General features: G+C 40.2%; 1 protein-coding gene across 2 annotated transcripts in view; it reads left to right on the top strand.

Annotated features, from left to right (window-relative positions):
* Positions 1-22,735, top strand: part of vps50 (VPS50 EARP/GARPII complex subunit) — a 122,331-nt gene that overhangs the window by 32,986 nt on the left and 66,610 nt on the right. For both annotated transcript variants that reach the window (XM_005928565.2, XM_042223649.1), the window contains exons 10-13: positions 7,655-7,697; positions 8,691-8,789; positions 11,854-11,994; positions 20,460-20,592. In XM_005928565.2, coding sequence (XP_005928627.1) covers positions 7,655-7,697; positions 8,691-8,789; positions 11,854-11,994; positions 20,460-20,592 — 416 coding nt within the window. The remainder of the gene's footprint in view (positions 1-7,654; positions 7,698-8,690; positions 8,790-11,853; positions 11,995-20,459; positions 20,593-22,735) is intronic.

The following is a 22,735-nucleotide window of genomic DNA, read 5'->3' as shown; positions in this document are numbered from 1 at the left end:
TTTTTAATGTTTTGTTTCCATTACAATATTATACATTAAAGTATAATATTGTAATGGAAACAAAAATTAATCAAAAAAATTGTTAAAATAAAAATCACAACAACTGTATAAAAATTACAATCATCAACTCAAATACTTGGTTCAAATTGAACAGAAATTTCTATGAACTTGTAAGAACTGTGTAGGACATGAATCAGTCTGTGTCAGATCCTGAATCTGAAATTTCCACTGAAGTCACGGGTAAGAGGCAAGTGGAACCAAGATCTAGGCCATTTGCTTTTTGAAGTTTGCAAAGACTGCTAAATTTTGCCAATGGCAGTTCACTTTTTGCAATATAGCACGCTGTTCTAAACAGCTTTTTCAGGAGTTCTTGTTGTGCTTGGTTTATTTTTAGTATGTTTTTTGCAATTGGTGTTTGTTCCTGGAAAGATACTGCAGACTGGGCAATAATGCATTTCTTGCATTTCTCATGGGTTCTGATGCGGTCTTTCTTAAAACTACTAGTCCCAGTAACAAAGGCGCTTGTCGACTCAGAAATCAAATGAAACTCACAACACACCTGGCAGAACATCATGTTATTTAGCTCGTCATATTGCAGCCAAAGAAATTCTTTTGTCCATGAAACCAAAAAAGCTGCGCTTTCTTTTTGCCTCATAGTCTGATTTGTCATAACCTTTCCGTTTTGTGGTAAGCTTTTCTTTGGCTGCCCCTTCTTCACCCTGACCTGTCTTATTTGGCTCAGCAGAACTAAAATACCAGCGTAAATCCTGCTGCTTTTACACACATATTTACATAACGGTCAGCGATTCTTTGCGCACTCAACCTCTCACATGTTTAAGCTTGCTGCGAGAGATTTCACTTGTCGCGATTGAACAGTAAGCTAATGAATGATAAGACGAAGTCAGAGGAAATGGTGCGCAATTAATCGTCACTCACCAATCAGTGCTGCTGCTCTCTACACACCATTCGCGCAATCGCAAAATGAAAGTGAAAGCAAAAAACAAGCGCAAATTCAAAAGCGATTTCAATATGTCACATATTGACAGTGGCTCATCGATGCCAATGACATAATTACTCAGCTACATTGGCGAAAGAATGCAAAAGCATAGACATATATTTTCCTTCCTATGATAGCCCGACGGGCAGGGCTGAGTTAGATTTTGGTAGCCCGACTGGAAAAATCGCTAGCCACGGGATGTCGGGCTAGCGATTTTGCGAGCCCTGCCACGGATCCATCTTTTTGTTTTCCTTTTCCTTTTTAGTCAGTTTCTTGACAGTCACGGCTAATGGCTGTCCCTCCCTGAGCCTGGTTCTGCTGGAGTTTTCTTCCTGCTAAAAGGGAGTTTTTCCTTCCCACTTTCGCTGGTTTTCTTTGTATTATTGTAGGGTATTTAAATTTGGTGCCCTATACATAAAATGGAATTGAACTGAAAAATTGTGTCTGTAAATTGTATTACGGGACACTGTGTTCCTAACAGCCTGTTGCAAAACACATAATTTCTTTAGATTGTCAAAGATAACACAGTTTGATAGATATAAAAGATTATTTTTTGAACCATGGAGGTTCAACATGTCAGGCCAAAAAAAAATCCCCCCAAAATAACTACATACAACAGAGGAACAGTATCTGAAAGACATATCGTTAAGGAACAGAAAAAAATGCAGTGCAAGATTCCCATTGCCTTTGCAAACATGCACATGCAGATTTTATTTTCTATCCCACAATGTCTTAACACAGTGGAGCAGAAAACAAAGGCAGCCTCGTTGTGATGCCAGAATGACAACCTGACTGCTGGGAAATGGTGATCAATAAGGCGGCGTTATGCAGAAGGGATTGTTTTGGTGTGGAAAAATCCTCCCACTGTCCCCTCCCGCCTGCAGCTGCCGCCTATACATGTAGCTATCACCCCTGTTTCCACCGTCATTAATTTATCATCATTGCAGTTTCATTTCGAAAGTGATGCTCTTTAAATGTGCTCGACTGTGGGCGCGTGGATTAGACCTTGCACCATTTGCCACCAGTGTCAACACCCACCACAAGAAGCCTATCAGTGCAGTAACTCGTTTGTGATCATCGTAAAACTCGTTCTTGCAGTGGAAGTTTGCTTGCTCTTCACACTCGTGCTGTTTTTTAAATTCTTCCACTGTTTCTTCCTCCTCAGTGGATGCAGTTTATAACATGGGTACACTGATTACACATCTGTCATGCTGCGCAGTAACAAACTGCACTTTCTGTCCATACCCCTTAGGCGGCCCGTTGCCCGTCTGCTACACTTCCATTTAACCTTGTAGCGATGCTTTTCCATTGATTGCTGAAGGTTGTACATTTGTCATGCCCACTCTTCGTTTGACTCCATTTGTTCCTTACCCTTTAAAAGTCAATATCGTCTGCCCATGAAGGTACTTAAACGGCTGTCTTGGTCCATTTTCTTCAGGCAGCTTAAGGACCCCATGTGTCCAGCATTGTATTCACGAAATGTGAACTCCGCTGTGATCTTAGAATTACAAAGGCGGTGTCTAGTCTGAGCTTGTGTGTGTGTTTTCTTCTGTCAAAGTAAAATTATTGGACTATTACACAATTAAGGTATGTCGTGCATATAATTATAAATGCCTGCTGCCATCATGATTCTGCAGAAATAGAAAGATTGTGCTAGATGTGTTTGTTTTATTGTGCAGGAGAAGTACAGCTCAGCATGTGAACAGTTTAGAGCAGCCTGCCCAACATCAGCAAGCAAGCGTCACGAGTAATAGTGTGTCACTTGAATTTGTGTTTAATTGCTATGCTTTAGAGATCATGATAAAGGGGTATCCCCACCCCCTACCCCCCGAGCATATTCAGAGTCAGCTCAGTTTCTTTGGTCTGATGGATGTTTTTTGGGGTTTTTTTTGTAGTTTCTCTGCCCATTTCTGTATTTGTGGCTTGTTACTTTTTCTGGTGCTTTGTAAGTTTGGAAGGAAGATGATAAAGGCGACCAACCCCATTCCCTTACTGACAAGACTTGACACCTTAATATGTACCAATAACGATGTCTGGATTTGTCCAAGGGTGTCCATAGTAACCTGTGTAGGCGGAGATCACTCGGACTTCTGACGCACACGTAGTCATTTTGTTCTGGATGCCTGAAATATGACAGAAACCACTCAGTTTCCACTAGGTTACCCCTAGTAGGCATCCAAGGGGGAAAGAAGTAACATTTTCATTGATTTGTAGCTTGCCCTTTCCAATAATAAGCAGAAAGTATCGATCGTGTCTTAATTTCTCCAGCAAACCAGTTTTAGTGAGACATGTTGTCTCTCTTTAATATTTGGATCTAACTGGGTTTTGATGTTAGCTGCTGTACTAAATACTCAGTTTATCAGATTAATCAGAGCGTATGCATCTGTATCCAAGGTTTGCATAAGTTTTAGTCCGGAAAACAAAGTAATAAATTAACAAAAAGCAAAATAAAAAAGGAAAGTGACTCAGAAATCTGATAAAATTTACAAGCGTTACTGAATAATCCATTACATTGTATCAGCTTTTGGTGTTACCTTGGAGCCAGCAAGTTATATTAGTACCCATGCAGAACTCCAATAAAGACATTAGTTGCAAATACCTCAGGAAATATTACATAAAATCTTGTATCTGAAAAAAATAGTAAAACAAGCTAAGCACATTCTAACAGTCTGACAGGATCAATTTCCCCCGCTGCTTTTCTTTCTAAACTCTTTTATCTTTCAACTGATTCCTACTTACCCTCTTCTCTTTTAGCTTTCCACAAACCTCAGCTGCTTTCTGTCTGGCATAATTCTAGCAACTGCCATCCCCTCTCCCCCATCTTTCACTCTTCCAAGGTCTTTCCCTGCTTCTTTGTTGCCTTTCTACCTGTGTTGTGCAGTGGCTATTATAACTCCAGCAAAAATGTCACTCTCACAAAATCTGAGGATCCTGCAGATCCTTGAAAGCACAACACACATCATCTGTTTTAGTGAGTCATCAAGTCAGTGTGAAGAAACTAGCCCCAAGGCTCTATGGACACCTTTCGCCAGTTATTAGTGAAAATGGGGTGAAAAAACCCCTCCTAAATTCCATCAAACTATGTTTCAATGCTTGTTTTCCCTGCGGGGAACAGATGGCTAATTAGGTTTTTCCTGCTCATCTGTTATTTATGCATTCTGTCTGATCAGCGATGACTGCCAGTATATAGGGAGGAGCTGCATCTGTGCATTAAACCGTATGTACTGGACAGTGACGCATACAGAGGAGAAGGACTGAACAGCAGTAGGTGATTGGCTCTCATTGACTTCTTGTAGATCTCAACAACCAAGAGGTCGAAAATTTTGTGCCAAGTGTGCTTAAGTTAGGCTTAGAAACTAATTTAAGGCTTCAGTAATGTATGATTAAATCAGCCACTTTAGCTCACTGGATATCATGCATTCTGTGTAGATGTATTATTAAAAGTGCAGGTGAGTCCACTGCTGTAAACTAAACCAAAAGACTAAAAAATGACCTAACTGCTGTTCAGGAATTACAGCCATTTCTTTACACATACTCCCTCATTTTTAGAGTTTTAAACTGAAATGGACAAAATAATTGAATTTTAAATACAAGGATTATTTTTAATACTTGGATAAAAAAATGTAGTCTGTGACTGCTTGAAGTCTTGAACTCATGGACATCACCAAATGCTGTGTTTCCTCACATGGGATGCTCCGCCAGGCCATAGCTGCTTTTTTATGGGTCTCTCTGCTTTCAGGTTTGTCTCCAGTAACTGAAAAGCTGCTTTATTGGGTTGAGATCAGGTGACTATCACATTCTTTGCTTTGAGAAACTCTTAGGTTGCCTTTGCTGTTTGCTTTGGATATCCACTTGCGCTGTGAAGCACTGAGTTTTGCAGTATTTGGCTGAATATGAGCAGAGAGCATAGCCCTGTCCACTTCACAATTCATTGCTTCTTCTATCAGCAGTCACTTCATCTATAAACACCAGTGACCTGGGTCCACTGGCAGCCATACATGTTTGATAGATGATGTTTTATACTTTGGATCAGGAGCTGTTTCTCTCCTTTTCCATAATTTTCTCTTTCCATCATTCTGGTGGAAGTTCATCATGGTTTCATTTGTTCAGATACTTTTTTCCGGACTGTCCAGACTCTTTTAGATGTTTTCTGGCAAATGTTAATCTAACCTTCCTGTTCTTGTTTAACAACTGCACATTGCTACATTTATATTCATGAAGGCGCCTCTTGGTTGTAGGCCTTGATAATGATGCACCTACCTCTTTGACAGTATTCCTTACTCGGATGGATGTTGTGAAAGGAAACGATTTGAGCTTGTCCTCTTTTTAAGAATACACTAGATTGTGGATTTGGCTACTCCTAATGTTTTTGCTGTCTCTCTCAAAGGTTTATTTAGTTAATGGAGGCCTCCTTCACTTGTACTAACATGTCTTTCAACCTTATATCAAGAGTTCCTGTGAACAGCTACGAAATGCAAGTTCAACACTTGGGATCAACTCCAGATCCTTTATCTGCCTAATTTGTCTTAATGTAGTGAGATAACCTGGCCAAGAAACCTGTGTGTCAGTCAGCTTTCTAGCTACTTTAAAGCCTCTGAAAATGGGGAGCTATGTATAAAAATAGCTGTAATTTTTAAACAGTTAATGCACTATCCTTTAAAAAACCCTTGAATCAAAGCTGAAAGTCTGCACTTCAGTCAGATATTGATTATTTGATTTAAATGTGGTGTGCAGAGGCAAAATCTACTAAAATTGTCTTTGTCCAAAAACTTCTGAACTTGCAGAAGTTTGCAGCTAGCAAGGTACACACTGAAAACAGCTTCTGTGTTTGGTGATATTTGAGGTCTGCCACTAAAGAAAAAAGCAACCGAGGTTGTGCTCGCGTCAGCCTACACTGCTAATGATTATATTTTCCTTTTATGCTTTCTCAGTACTTTTTAGCTCGCAGTTTAGCTCCTGTTACTCTGCACTGCCACATAATACACTTTAATGTTTCATAACAGGGCTGTAGGAGAGACTGCTAACCTTGAGTTCACCTCTGCACAGAATCAATCAGGGATCGGTTTGGCCTCTTACAGTCTTTATTTTGTCTCTCTCACGCACACACACAGACACACAGACACGTTATAACAAACGCAAACTGTGCTCCACTAGAGGCTACAGTACCTGGCTTACGGATCACACACGAGTCTTAACCGGTCTTTCACACAGGGCTGTGTACGTGTGTGTTTGTGTCCACTGGCATGGACTCTGCATGTGTCAGTCCAGCTCCCAGCGTGCTACCGCATAAAAAGGAAGAAGCAGATTAGCAAACGTGCAGCAGCTGTGCTCCTGAGCTCAACCTGGCACTACTCCCCGAATCACTCTGCCCCACCTCTCCTCCTGCAGCTAAGCAAAAACCACACCCAGCCACCACAGGGGCATTTATCATCCTGGCCTCTGCCCTTCTGGTGGATGTTCTTAGTCTTGCTCTACTTTGGGCCTTTCCTGTGTACATTCAGATTTATTAGCATTGATCAGTTCATCCCTCTGGATGAGCCTGCTTTCCAGCTGCCTTCCAACTAATTTTCTTTATCTTGGCTTTTAATCATAGAGGAATTGGCTGTGACTTCCTTTTTCATATTGTGGCCAAGAGTTTCTGATGTTATCGTTGCTGTCACGCATTTGCATCCCCGACTGTATCTCATACCTGTGGTAAACAGCTTAGTCATCACTGAAAGTTAAACTGAGGCTGGCTGCTGCAAATCAGTCCTTCCTAACTTTTATTCTCATCTCTGCCTTTTTTTTTTCAGTCTAAACACCCACATTTCGCTTTGTGCACCTTATAAACGCACACGCATGTCTACACACGTAGATACATTACCGAATTTCAAAGTGTCTGACTCATTTATTCACCTGTTTTGCAAACTGCTACGTGCAGCTTCTGTCCCTTTGCGGACTCCTTCTCTTCTTCCTCACTGCCTATCCCTCACTGTAGCTAGATGCTTAATTAGCAATTTGTTAAGGACACACGCTCCCTTCGGCAACTACACACTCACAAGGCACAACATAAGAGCAGGCTGACCTGAAAAAGACCCAGAGCGAAGCGGTGACAGAGGCAGGAAAACAGTGAAACAGAGGGTGATTATGAATGGATGCAGTGGCGGGGAAGTCACAAGGGAATTGAATCGGAGTCTTGGGATCTGCAAAATAGTCATGTTTCCTGTTGATGCTTCTCAGCTTCAGAGTTGAAAGTGTTCGCCAGGATGAGTCGAAATCTGAACGCGCGCCAAGGATGCGTGGGCATTTTGTATCTCAGATAGCATGATGCTTGCACAGAAACACACACTATCAGCATTCACAGTTTATTTCACTGGCACACATATTTCCAAACTTGGTTTTCATCCATCAGTGATTTTCATGTTTTTTTTAAATAAACCAATTAGTTGAACTAATTCATTCATAATTTGATCTTCAGTATTGTTTGTTATTGTTTTTCTTTACAGCTGAAATGAAGTTAAATGGTTAAAAATGGTGTGCATTTGGTTTAGAGTCATTTGTGATGGACATTTTCTAATATTTGTTGTCATTTCAAACAGATCAGAAAATGTAATTGACAGCAATTAAATGTCTTAAATAAAAAATTATATTTTCTCATCCACCTTCTTATTTCCACAGCGAGTTGAATTCCAAACTACAAGACACTCTGGAGCAGATCGAGGTATGTGCGTCCATGCTTCGTCTCTAATTCCATTAGCAGAGAGCAGTAAAAGGACGTTTAGCAGTGTGTAATATGGAGTTCTAACCTCATCATTTTCCAGAAGCCTTGATCTGAAAGAAGCAATTTATGCTTCATTTTGACATTTTTTCATAGTTTGCCTTTCTTATTCTGGGTCTGCCAAATATTGACACATTCAGAAAAGTCGTTATTATGAGTGTGCAGGCATAGTAAATTATCTGTTTCATCTCTGGCTGTGTCGTGATATGTGTGCGTGCATATGTGTGTGTGTGTGTGTGTGTAATAAATGGTATGCAAGGCAATTTTCTCTTTACGCCTGCTGCTGCGCCTGAGTAGATTAATTACTTACAGTTTTGTCCGTAAACAAGAAGGAGACGTGCTCGTGTGCACATCCACCTGCCTGGGTGCTCGTTTGTTTACCTGTCAGCATGAGTTAGTTAAGAAGTGATGCAAAATCCTTTAAAATCATAAAGCTACTACAGTCAGAAGCACTTGGACCATCTATTGTGCATCTAAGACGGTCTTTTAAATGTATGAATATACGCGTCCCCAGCATATGTTGTATACGTAGTCATCTGGCCCTCTTAATTACTTTACTGACTAGTTACTTCCTGTCGTGCAGTTCTAGTTTTTTTGCTTTTTAAGGCATGAGAAAATGATTTGCGATGCAAGGCGATTGATCATTTAGCCTTTATCGGCGCTGTGCTCTTTGAGGTCAGCTCATTGTTACACATTACACACTCTCGTGCTAACTTTCCTTGCCTCCCCTTATCTCTTTGTCAAAGTCTTAGACACACACACACATCCACATCCAATTACCTGCCCTTGGCTGTGTGTGATAGCTTTACAACTGCACGTCCATATCTAAATCCCCGGTCTTAAGAACGATAATCCCTCTCTTTTTATTTTTCCCCCCCTTTCCCCTTACTTTGGCCCTTTTCCCCCTCTTTGTCATCTGCCTATTTCTGGCTCCAGGAGCAGCTTGACGTCGCTCTGTCGAAGACTTGTAAGCACTTCGATGTCTCGCACTACACCAAGGTCCAGCTGGCCTACACACTACTGGGGAAAACACAGGTCAGTGGTTTGACTGACCTGCAAGGGTCAGCGGTAATGGCTAAACATGGATTGACAATAACCTGCTTATTTTCTTTGTTTGCTGCAACTTTTCTTTCGTTTGACTTTGTCTTTTGCTCTTATGGGGATTTTTTTGTGTGGACCTGAAAGATAACTCCATCCTTTCAGTTTCTGTCCTTGATGCTGTTGTTTTCCTTTTTGCACTCCTCTGCTACTTCGGGAGTTTGTCCAATTAGCTGCTAAAGTTGGTCCCTCATGTTTGCAACTTTTTTTTTTTTTTTACCTTTTAGATAAAAGGAAAATCCAGAAATAGTTTGGTTAGAGCCAAGAAAAACATAAGAATGGAGTTTTAGTAAAGTTTTTCTTTGTTATTAATGTTATTACACCTTTTTAATTAAATGAGTGTATTTTTAAGCCAGCTTGTACATTTTGTGTTTTCTCCTTGAAATAAAGCATATTTTAGTCTCTCTGAATGAGCATGGCCACATCATAATTTTCCAAAATGATCCAATATTCAAAACAAACAGTGTTTGCCTCGGACATGTTTAGCTTATTTGAAGCTGTAAAGTCTTTTTGTTAAGAACCAAAACAAAAAAATTACAGCAGTTTCTCAGGGACACACTATAATAGACTTTAACCTTGAATGACACTGCTAATATCTTTTATTAGTAACTCCTGCCTGTTTTTTCAACTTTTGCTCCCATGTTCCCGCCTGAAATCGAGTTAAACTGAGAAGATGAATCTTCTGCAAACACGATATCTTATTGTAAAGCTTTAAAATGTTAGTCAGTCTGCTGGATTTTGGTGCATTAGTGTGAAGAGGTTTCGCAAAATCCCATTATGGCACCTTGTCCACACGCCAGTGTTAGTTTTGCAAAGTTAAAGACGAAATTAGAAAGCAGAGAGCAGTGTAGCTGCTAACGTGCTGAATATCCTCACAACCTGAGAAACTTGCTTTGTTGAGAATGAATGATTCCGTACAGTCATTGTGTTAAGGATGATTTACAGGACACACTAGCAAACTAAGGAGCTGCTGTTGTTGTTGTCGTGTCTGTGTTTATCTCAGTTAGTCATTTTCTTTATCTTCATCTCAAATTTTGTTTTTGCCACATTGCAGACAAATGCGCTCTTTTAAACTGTTTCTTTTTGATACACAAATTAACTGTCTGAAGGTAGTAATCAGCCTCACAAAATGCCTAACAAACTGTAGCAAACTGTGCCAAACCATTTGCATCCCCCCCGTTACAATAGTCTCTTGGCAGTCATTACCTAGCTGTGATGGGCCGGTTTCATTCAAGCTAAATAGTCTGACAGATCACTTTATTCCATTTATCTGTTTAATTCTTCTGCTTGTTTGGGAGAAGAAGCTGCAAAATAATGAGTCTGGACATGCAGTTTATTGATATTTATGCCTACTAAAGGGGACTCATGCTGATTTTTTACATTTTATTTTCCGCCATACATAACGCTACAATCGCCGAGGCTCACGTCAAATTTAGCTGAAGACGAGGTTTATTGTCACGAGGGCGGTTTGCCATAGTTACTTCCCTTTTTTTCCCTCTTCTACAGTCTAGACATTGTACAGCCAGTATTTTCTTTTTTTTCCTCATGTGTTTTTGGGTCAGATGAAGTGAAACTCCCCGAGAAAGAAGAGAAGAAAGGTTTAAATGACTTTTGTGCAAGCAGGGTTTCACAGCGGATTTTGGGGGGAGCTACATTTTGTGGTCATAAGCTTTTAGTAAGAAATCTAATTGCACTGCAACACCCATTACCTAGGGCTTTGCTCAATACTCTTCCCACGTCTCTTGCGACTGTTGTGTCCTCATTTCTCAAGGGTCCCACAGTGAGACGGTGGGTAGGAGCTGCAAGACAGTAAATTGGGGGTAAATGTAAATTGACTTTAGAAAAGAATAAATTATAGCAGACACAAACCGACTGCATAACTATAGATTTTTGGGGCTTTTTTGAAAGAGAAGTGCTTTTTTTTTTTGCATTTTTTAGTTATGAGTATCTTTTGGAATTACTATTACAAGAAAATCTTTAATGAAACTGTCAGTTAAGGTAATAAATCAATGTATTTAATCACTATTTTAGGTTAAATGAGCCTACTTTGTGTGAAAATTCCGCTTTAGCTCATTTTGTTTTAAAGCCCTCGCTTTGCTGTTGTTGTTTTCTTCCCATATTTGTCACTGGGATCTTTTCACTGTGAGCTACCTGCCCACGATCAAACAGCAGGCAGACAATATTGATGTTGAGCATCAATAGAATATTCCCCACGGGGGTATGTGGAGACAAAAACAGTATTTTATTTTATTTTTTTTGTGTGTGTGTCTGTTTCTTTTTTTTTATTTAAGGGAGGGGAGTATTGAATTTACAGTCACCAGGTGGGCACGAATATACCTCCAGATAAATGCTTACACTACCTCATGTTTGCTGGATCTGTATATAGAAGAAATGTCATTACCTGTAGTCGATTTCAAACAAAAGCACAGCGGAGATGGAAGAGGCTCAGTGGGGGAGTTCACCGAAAAGTAAATAACAGCAGGTTATTTGTAGGCAGTGTTTAAGTAGCAAGCGAGTGTGTAATTGTGGATTATCTCCCTCCCCCCCCCCTCGAGTCATAATGCTCTTATGATAAATGATTTCAACAAAATGGCTTCAGGTGTGTCACATGAAATTAATAGTGCGACGAGTGAGCGGAGCTGGAGGCTGCTAGCTCTTCCGAAACACAACATGCGTCACCAACATGTCTGTCTGTCAATGTGTTTTTCTGCAATTTCCTTATGACTTCATTAATTACCTTTTACAGCAGCAAACTACACTTTAAAAAAAAAAAAAACAACAACTTTGACTGGAACACTGCAGTTCCCAGAGTACGCGGCTATCCTCATTTTCCTCTGTGCCATAGTGTGAAACTAGAAATATTAAGTATACAATATGTGTTCAAAGAAGTGTGATTTGCAATTTCCCTGCTGTTTGCCTTTTCACAGAGCCACACTGGCAGACTGACAGTGACATCTTGGTGTAATAGTTTTCATAACAGTATGTTTGGCTCTCTCTGCAGACTGCTATGGACCAGTTACACATGCACTTCACCCAGGCCATCCACAACACAGTGTTCCAAGTTGTGCTGGGATACGTGGAGCTGTGCGCCGGCAATGCCGATACCAAGTTCCAGAAGATGCAGTATAAGGACCTGTGCACGGTAAGGAGCTGGTGCTATCTGTTTGTTCAGTGTTATGAGCGGCTTTTTTGCTATATAAAGGATTAAGTCTGCTTCAGCTGGTTAGCGCGAAAGCCTTTTCCTTTTAGTCAGTATGATGAGAGCATGAAACCAGTGCGTTGTGCTGGATACACAAATACTTACTCGAATACGTTCTTATTCTCTTGCAGTGGTTTGTCAGATTTTCGTAAAAGTTGAATTAAGGAGGAGAGAAGAGCACGGAGAACATGATTGAAAGTAAAGAAGTTATTACTTCAGTGAGAAGCATAGTGTATTGTAGCCTTTCACTGTGAGATAATTAATCTTGGTCACAATACAGACTCAGTGCACTGCAGCAGCAGCAGTGCTTTTTACTTGGGGGAGGGGGACTCCATACTGGCCCACATTCCTCAGATCTCGCTCTGTCTGTCTTTTTCTTTCCATTCAGATCGAAATAAATCACATTTCATGCCCAGCAAGCCAACTTGGCCAATTCATCATGAACATGCTGGGAGTGAGTTACACTCTCACCCAAGGGTATCAAGGAATGCTCTTAGTTAATGTAATCAAAATATTTTGGCTAGAAAATGCAAACTTTCTGAATGGACAGATACCACTAGAAGTGGGGGGCGGGGTGCCACAACTTCATCTCACATAGCACCGTAAAGATGCTGAAATGTAACTGTGATCTGACGGAGCTCATTCATCCACAGAAGGACTACTTTATCAAAAAAACAAAAACAAAGTTCACTCTATAAACCTGCAGTCTGTGTGCAACAGCTGACCTGTCAGGTGTGTAGAAGAGCACAGGACATTGTTGGTAATGTTTATGCTGCTGTGCCGCCTGTTTAAATGCACATTAAGAAGCTTTTATTGTATTGTTTTACTGCTGCGGTCTGATGTTGCAGGGTTTATCGTTGTTAAAGAAAAGTGCCACTCAGGACATCACACATCTGCTGCTGCTTCAGAAAACCCAGATTTCAATCAAAAACACCTGATTCGTATCATTTCCCACAGTTTTTTATCAATCGTATTCAAAGTTCACAACAATATACGAGGCCTTGGGGGACATGAGCACCTAGGTTGGCTAATTTGACCTTGACCTTCACTATTAGTACCCAAGGTCAAAATTGAAAATTTCGAGAAACCATATCGAGGTATCCATCACATAAAAAGGCATGGAGAGAGCTGTGCAACATACTTTTAATGTTTTCAGTACGGTCCCCTACCACATGATAATAACTCCATAAAATCCTTATAAAACATCAAAGCTTCAGTATAGCCATTTACTTTGTGGGGGAGTTATGCTCTCTGAGTGCTCTTTTGTGTTATTATTTATCACCATATAGTTATCACCCTGAGTCACATTAGTGTTTTGACCGGCATTTCAGTATGTAGCAGATACATTAAAGGTGAATGGCGGCTTTGGAGAGCTGCTGAGTAAAGTACTGCAGAAATGTGAAAAAACAAAGAGAAAATAAACACTCCATGCTGCTCGGCTCACTGTAAAAAAGTAACTTTACTGTCTGTAAAGAGCTTTTTTAAAGCTCGTCTGGCACATTAATGCGGCACAACCCCCACTGCCCTCCTACGCTACATGTTAAGGTCACCTCTGTTACATTAAAATGTCATTTGTGAGGACTCTCTTAGCTCATATTGCCAGCTAATTCACCGCGCCTCACTGTCCTGACAACCTTGATATAGCTCGAGCGTCTCTCTCTCTCTTGAGAGAGACACAGAGTTGGTATTTTGTCAGTATTGGAGGTGACGTGACATCCTCAGAAAATATGTCCTCACGCCTGGCCTGCAACATAGAGGGTAAAGCATATGAAGGTATAGATAAAGGTTATCCCAAGCCTTATCTGAGGATACAGTTTCTCCTTATACGTCTGCTGTTGCTGTGGATTCCTCCCTGGTCCTTTGGTGTTTGAATGCACAGCTTTTACCCAGGGTATTTCCTGTATGCTTATATACACCATGGCCTGTCCTTTACCTCTTACCTTTGAGCTACATGCGCTTGCTTTCTGTTTTCATCTCTTCCACCCCTTTTTCCTGTGTGTTTCTCTCTGTTTATGCATGTTCTTCTACCCCTGCTGGTAGATGGCCTGAGAGGAGCTTATTTTCCTGTCTGTAAAGGGGTTCCAGGTCAAAGATTATTTTGGATGAATGTGTTCCTTCAGCCATTTGAAAGGCGACTGCTTGTATGTAGGAATTTTTTTTATACACAGTGAAAAAAATCATTCTTCCTTCAAGACATAACTGATTTTATTCTTTTTAGTCTTCTTCCTTGCCTCCTTTTTTTCTAATCCGGACCAAGCAACTATTTATTATACCTCTCAGTCACGATACACATAAAACTGTGCACATCCTACTGTTTACTTCCGTTTGATGGAGTCTCTGTCAGCATATTGTGTCGCCTGAATGGTTCCACTCATAATACGAGCACACTACGGGTGAGTGTAGGTACACTTCAGAGAGTGTACCTACACTCACCCATTGAAGAGTTCTGAGGATGTTGTTACGGTCTTCTGTTCGATATGGCAGCTCATTCAGAAACACTCAAATGGAGAGGCATGTGAGCACCTACGTGCAGTTCCTTTGCTTCAATGACACCAAGTGTTTTGTTTTGACTCCTTACATTAGGTTATTTTATTTAGTGCACTTATATCTGCATTTGAAAATGTCAAAAGGACAATTCATTGAAGTACCTATTTGAAATATATGCCTATAGCTTATGTGGTTCATGCACAAGCTGCAGTGAGGTGCTTCTGAAGAGGTACTGAAAATCTAAAGAAAGTTTGTCCTTTTGGAGATGCTGCATGTTTAAAGGGTCTGTCACTACTCTCTCTCTCTCTCTCTCTCTCTCTCTCTCTCTTCTTCGTCTTCTGTCTCTCTGATCTATCTCGTCTCTCTCTCTGTCTGTCTATCTAATATCTATTCTATCATATCTATTATACTATCTATTCTATTCTATATATATCTATTCTATAACTATACTATAATCTATCTATATATAGATCTATCTATAGATCTATATATATATCTATATATATATCTATATATATATCTATATATATCTATATAAAATTATAATTTTTGCGACACTGATCACTCAGTTCTTGTTTCCAAGGTCTGTCTGACATATATGAAGAATATACTTGTTCTGGCTCAGACTACACTGAAAATGTGTTTTAGGCAAATGAGCAGTGCTCTTTGAATAAATACTTTTGATATGCTCATAAGAAACGTTTGACATGCTCATAAGAAACGTATTAAAATCCCACTTTCTGTGCTTGTCTAGGCCTGTAATAATGGGAAATTTTGTTTTTCTGTGGAAATGCAAACTTTACGGGCTCCTCCCCTGATAAATAAAATTTGAGGAAATGTTACAGCCACATCTCCCCCTGTGAACTCACCGTTTAGTTATGCGCCTTAAAAATTCAAGGCAAATGGGAGCACTCAGAAAGGTCAGTTCTGATTGTGAAAGGGTCTTATTAATTTTACATCAACATCTCATCAGTATTGGATAGCCTCACCTCCCATCAATCCCCTAGTCTATACGAATCTCTTGATTCAAATAGGTTAGTTCAGTCCAGAAGTCATAGACCGTCACACAGGAGAAGTGATGAGGGTGGACTGGGCACTTCATAACAAATATGATACATTTCTTGCTCGTAAACCATAGTGATTATAGTAATGATGTTTATCCAGCTTGTCAGAGTAAAAATAGCATCAAATGAGAATGAGCTCACGCAAATATTTGTTTTATTCTTTCCAGCATGCACACACTCATTTCTAACATGCTGGGATGCTATTTTAAATCAATAAGTGGCCATGATTTACAAAATGTCATACAGTTAGGTCCATCAATTTTTGGTTCTGCACACCACAGTGGATTTAAAATCAGCCAAGACGTGATTAAAGTTGAGACATTCAGCTTTAATTCAAAGGGTTTGTTATTGGTAACACTGTAACTGTTTAGGAGACCCATGAAAGTTTTTTTTTCTAAAGATGTTCTCAATCCTAGATGGCCTCTGTTACAACACTCCAGTCGTTTAGGCTAATTTAGTAATTAGCCTAAACGACTGGGTATAAGAAGAGGATTCCAGAGATGGTGAGTCGTTTTAAATAGACATGGGAAGTGTACACCACTCAATACAAATACTGAAGTTAAACAATTCAGAAATAAATCTTCTGAGTGTAAAATTGCAAATTCTCATCTATGATCCGCAGTATATTGAAATATTCAAGAAATTCTTAGAAGTGTCTGAATGTAAGGGCCACGATTCTGTAGTAAAAATTAGAACACGGGGTCAGAAACACTTCTGATTCCCATCGTCAGCGAACTGTTTAACAAATTCAAGTTAAACCAAATAACACACAAAAAAATATGTATTCTTTTCACGAGGAGATGTGATGACGACTCAGATTTGACACCTCAGCATATATTAATAAAGATGGGATTTCACAATGATTACAGTAGTTTCTGGTTTTGTCCAAGGGTAGCTGCATAGGTAGAGAACACTCTCATCCACTTCTGGTGCAAATCCAGTCATTATTTTACATAAGCAGGCCTGAAATATGAGAGAAACCGCTCAGTTCAGAAAAGAGGACCAAAGGTTGCTCATAGTAGGCTTCCGAGGGGTAAAGAGTGAGGCCACATGGAAAAAGTCTGTCACCACTTCATCAGAGATGCATCGAGGTGAAGTGGGAGCTGTCATGAGGAATAAAAATGTATTTTTGGAAGTTGTGGATAACCATCATAACATCTGATGTATTGATGGGAACTGTAAAAGTCAGAATGTACAGTGGTATTGTGGGTAGCTTGCACCTCTTTGAAAGCACCATTAATGCTGATTGGAGTACACAGGATTTTTACACGTTGCCATCCAGGTGTTGTCTTTTTTAAAATATTGCTCAAGACAGTGTAAAACCATATTCAGCACACCTCTGTGGAAATATTTGCTTTTTCAAAACTACAGCATGTGACATCTTTTGTGATGCAAAAATAGTTTCCTTTTTTTATGAATGGTAAATGGCCTGTATTTGTATAGCGCTTTTCTAGTCCCTAAGGACCCCAAAGCATTTTACACAACCAGTCATCCACACATTCACACACGCATTCACACACTGGTGATGGCAAGCACAGCCACCCTGGGGCGCACTGACAGAGGCGAGACTGCTGGACACTGGCGCCACCGGGCCCTCTGACCACCACCAGTAGGCAACGGGTGAAGTGTCTTGCCCAAGGACACAACGACCGAGACTGTCCAAGCAGTGGCTCAAACCGGCAACCTTCCGATTACAAGGCGAACTCCCAACTCTTGAGCCACAATCGCCCCATGAAGCATGTTGCTAGTATCAAATTCAAAATGAGCACATTGGAAAAAAAACATTTAAACGCCTTAGATTTGTTGTTTGAAATTTTATGTCTGTACACAGACTTTTTACAGTGTCCCAGATTTTTTCTTTAAAACAGAGGTATAGTGTAATATAGCTGCATGTTATGAGCTTTGCAGTCTGTAGAAGCTGATAGTGAGTCTTGAAACTTTCTTTTTAATTATCATTGCGACATCTGTCCCACAATCTTTGAGTTTGCTTTTTTTAAAATACAACCTTTGGGATTTTTGTATTACTGACCATTCTGTAAGGCCTTGGACTGAATTTGTACCCCCAGATGTTACTTATTCTTAGTGAGCAGCGCTGCCACGATCGTGGGAGAGCTTTTTTGTTAACTATTGCTCCAGATTGCCTCATTGCAAAATCAAACTAATCTACTGCAGAACGATGTGCATCTTATTATCCCAGCTCTTAAGGGTCGAAATTGGTCTCATGTAGTTTGTTTTTATTACCCTGTCACAGAAGCTGTTTAGCTGCGTTTTTAAACTTCCCTCAGTTCTCTCAGAGGAATGTTTTTGCTTTATTTTGGATCCTCATGCCAGGGTGCCCAATTTATTAGATCTTTCTCTCTTTAGTCTCCTGGATGATTTGTGTATGTATCTGAATATCTGTGGTTTGAAAAGCAACAGGAAAAGTCACCAACTGCGTAGCATGGGCTCTTAATTGTTGCTTTTGGCAAAGTTGTGATGCTACATTTACATTACAGTTTTGCAAAGTTTTTTTAAATTAATTCATTCTAAATGCTGGATCCTATTTCGTTAAGCCTCATTCGTGAAATCGCATTGAGGTCAGGATCTGTTTTGAAAATTAAATGTGCACAAGAAGACGGCAATCCAGGAAAAACCATCTGTTTCTAACACATCAAGTACAAAAAAAACTTCACAGAGATTATTAAGAATATAAGCTGTAATTTTAAGCTGTGCTGCAACTTTTAAGTGCAAAGACTGGATGCCAGTTATCTCTGTACTCAACTAATGTAAGATATTGCAGCTTTTACCCAACCAGACTCGTACAATAAGTCTGCAATGTGAAAGTGGGAGCCAGAATTGAAGAAAGTCTTCTCTGTGAGGTGCTTCTTTAATGATGTTTATTGAGTATTTGAGGGAGAGAGCCGGGGATGTGCGACTGTCCCTCGATCGAGGAAAACTGCATTCTCTTGTATTCTCCTGTCTTGTAAAATGTGAGGCATTTGTATTTTTTTCTGTTTGCTTTCTTTCCAAACCCTCCCTGATACTTCTTGGCATTTGAAATGTGCATAATGATGGGAAACTGTCTTGAGAAAATCAAATGCCTAAAATAGATCCCGAACAGCTTCCCAGCTCTCATCACTGAACTCGTGGAGAGGGATGTGTCCAGCGAGGTTGATGACTGCTTCCAGTGATGGTGTAGATAATGTTTTTATAACTGCAGGTGTGATGGGCAGATCACTCACTCTCAAACTCACACTTTCTGTGAGTGCAGTCGCACTTACTTCTTCTCATTAAGCCCTGCTAAAGATCTTAACCTTCGCACTCAAACACCCCTCACTCTGGTTGCTTGGCAACATGGTGCTGTGATATGGTGGTGCTGGTGGAGAACATGAAATGCCATAGGTTCATGAGCACGCCTATCTAATTGGCACTGTTAGTCTGTTTGTAGTTAAAGATATATTTATCTGTTTTCTCTTTTTTATTGGCACAGGTTGAATTTAATGGATTGCAAATTGCCAGCTTGCTTTGTGATGCAGTGAGAAGTCCCTCTGTAGCCTGTTTATAAGCTTGGGTACAAGTAATGCTTTTAAAAAGATGCGTTTGTTTTCCTTGTATTATTGTGGAGTCATTACCTTACAGTATTAAGAATCTTCAGGTGACTGTTGTTGTTATTTGGAGCTCTAAAAATCAAATAGAATTGAATAAAAATTGAATTGAATTGGGGAAGCAGCACTGGAGATGGAGACACCAACAGATTCATTAGGAAGGCTGTTTCTGGGAGTGGCTTTGGTGGAGTTGGGGTCACTGAACACACTGTTATACATTGTGGATTACATGTCCATCTTCTTCACCGCTCACTAGACAGGCAGCATTGACTGACTGAATCTGCTCCACTGTCATACGGACAAAGAGGAAAGGCTGTGACACTCCATAATACAATATATGTCTGAATGAGGTATATCTGCAGGATAATACCGAATACATTATCATTTTATCATATATAAACAATTTATTTTAATACTATTAGTACTATTACTACTACTACTACTTCTGTCAATATTACAATAATTATTATAATTTCATGATATTCATTTTAGCTCCTGAAACAAAGGAATTTCCAAGACATGGGATTAATGAATGATTTCTTATTGTATTAGAATGATCAAAATATTAACAAAATATTGCGCTTGGGCTAAAAGAATATTAAAGTGGATGTATTCATCTTTATCCAGACTAATTTTCCACCCACATCACATCATGTATATCTGCAGCACTGGGCTTGTTGTACAGATGCACACAAATCAGACAAAATGTATTAGAGCTTGACTGAACTGCTGTTATCACAGCAACTACAAATTGTTGATATGCCTTTGCTTTCCTGCATGCCTGCTAAAAGGATCGCTTTGTCACAGACATCATAGACGTACTTCACTGTTGCAGTTAAAGTTTTAAAAGTCGTCTCTGTATTAATGTGGAAGTCAGTGACACGGTTACGTTGAAGTCTAATCGCTCACCTAGTGTGCACATCAAATATTTCTAAATCTGCTCTGTATATTTCTATGATTACATCTCAGTACCGTCCCTGTTTTAATCACTTCTTATTTTAATTAACACTTACATAACATGAAAGTGTTTCTTGTGACACAGAAAGTGTTTTCCAGCAGTGTCCTTGGATGATTAGCATAAGCAGACTTTAATTAGATGTAATGTAGAAGACGGCCAGGAATCTGTTTTGCCCATCTCAGTAGCCCATATCTTTATTTCACACTTTTAAAAGTAGGTGCAATAGAGCTAAGGAAATACAGCACAAAGTTTTGTAAAGAATTAATCTAAAAAGGCTATTTTGACCTTCTTTTCATTATTGCTCTCTCTCTGCAGCATATTACCCCGGACAGCTACATTCCCTGCCTGACAGATCTGTGTAAGGCATTGTGGGAGGTGATGCTAAGCTACCACCATACTATGCAGTGGCACGAGGAGCATGACAAACAGGAGACCACACCCACTCCAGGTAAGGGTTTCACCTGTTCTGTCATATCAACTCAGTACAATTTCTCAAATTATACTTTACAAATCTTTTATTATCATTATTATTATTATTATTATTATTCAATTAAATTGAGTTTTATTTATATAGCGCCAAATCACAACAACAGTCGCCTCAAAGCACTTTCTACTGTAAGGTAGAGACCCTACAGTGATACAGAGAAAACAATCAGACCCCAAATGAGCAAGCACTTGGCAACAGTGGGAAGGAAAAACTTCCTTTAAACAGGAAGAAACCTCTGGCAGAACCAGGGACTGAGAGGTGCAGCCATTTGCATGAACAAGTTGGGAGTGAGGGGAAAAGAGACGGCCCATCTCATTCCAGACCATCTCGACTGGGTTTAGGTCAGGTGACTGCGGAGGCCAGGACATCTGGCCCGGCACTCCCATCATTCTGCTTCTTGTTCAAATAGACCTTACGCATCCTGGAGGTGTGTTTGGGCTCATTGGTTATAGAAAAATACACGAGGGTCCAACTAAATGCAAACTGGATGGGATGGCATGTCGCTGCAGGATGCTGTGGTGGCAATGGACTTGGTGAAAATGGGCTCCATTTTTTGTCCCACTGTCAGGGTAGTGCCAGTCTTTCCTTGTTGTTGATTTCCACTTACAATACAGGGAGTGCAGAATTATTAGGCAAATGAGTATTTTGTCCACATCATCCTCTTCATGCATGTTGTCTTACTCCAAGCTGTATAGGCTCGAAAGCCTACTACCAATTAAGCATATTAGGTGATGTGCATCTCTGTAATGAGAAGGGGTGTGGTCTAATGACATCAACACCCTATATCAGGTGTGCATAATTATTAGGCAACTCCTTTCCTTTGGCAAAATGGGTCAAAAGAAGGACTTGACAGGCTCAGAAAAGTCAAAAATAGTGAGATATCTTGCAGAGGGATGCAGCAGTCTCAAAATTGCAAAGCTTCTGAAGCGTGATCATCGAACAATCAAGCGTTTCATTCAAAATAGTCAACAGGGTCGCAAGAAGCGTGTGGAAAAACCAAGGCGCAAAATAACTGCCCATGAACTGAGAAAAGTCAAGCGTGCAGCTGCCAAGATGCCACTTGCCACCAGTTTGGCCATATTTCAGAGCTGCAACATCACTGGAGTGCCCAAAAGCACAAGGTGTGCAATACTCAGAGACATGGCCAAGGTAAGAAAGGCTGAAAGACGACCACCACTGAACAAGACACACAAGCTGAAACGTCAAGACTGGGCCAAGAAATATCTCAAGACTGTTTTTCTAAGGTTTTATGGACTGATGAAATGAGAGTGAGTCTTGATGGGCCAGATGGATGGGCCCGTGGCTGGATTGGTAAAGGGCAGAGAGCTCCAGTCCGACTCAGACGCCAGCAAGGTGGAGGTGGAGTACTGGTTTGGGCTGGTATCATCAAAGATGAGCTTGTGGGGCCTTTTCGGGTTGAGGATGGAGTCAAGCTCAACTCCCAGTCCTACTGCCAGTTTCTGGAAGACACCTTCTTCAAGCAGTGGTACAGGAAGAAGTCTGCATCCTTCAAGAAAAACATGATTTTCATGCAGGACAATGCTCCATCACACGCGTCCAAGTACTCCACAGCGTGGCTGGCAAGAAAGGGTATAAAAGAAGAAAAACTAATGACATGGCCCCTTGTTCACCTGATCTGAACCCCATTGAGAACCTGTGGTCCATCATCAAATGTGAGATTTACAAGGAGGGAAAACAGTACACCTCTCTGAACAGTGTCTGGGAGGCTGTGGTTGCTGCTGCACGCAATGTTGATGGTGAACAGATCAAAACACTGACAGAATCCATGGATGGCAGGCTTTTGAGTGTCCTTGCAAAGAAAGGTGGCTATATTGGTCGCTGATTTGTTTTTGTTTTGTTTTTGAATGTCAGAAATGTATATTTGTGAATGTGGAGATGTTATATTGGTTTCACTGGTAAAAATAAATAATTGAAATGGGTATATATTTGTTTTTTGTTAAGTTGCCTAATAATTATGCACAGTAATAGTCACCTGCACACACAGATATCCCCCTAAAATAGCTAAAACTAAAACAAACTAACGTTCCAAAAACATTCAGCTTTGATATTAATGAGTTTTTTGGGTTCATTGAGAACATGGTTG

Source organism: Haplochromis burtoni, unplaced genomic scaffold (assembly GCF_018398535.1).
Source record: "Haplochromis burtoni strain Fernald_Lab_line unplaced genomic scaffold, NCSU_Asbu1 Contig_116, whole genome shotgun sequence".
NCBI lineage: Eukaryota > Metazoa > Chordata > Actinopteri > Cichliformes > Cichlidae > Haplochromis > Haplochromis burtoni.
This window is presented reverse-complemented; position numbering and strand designations above follow the sequence as displayed.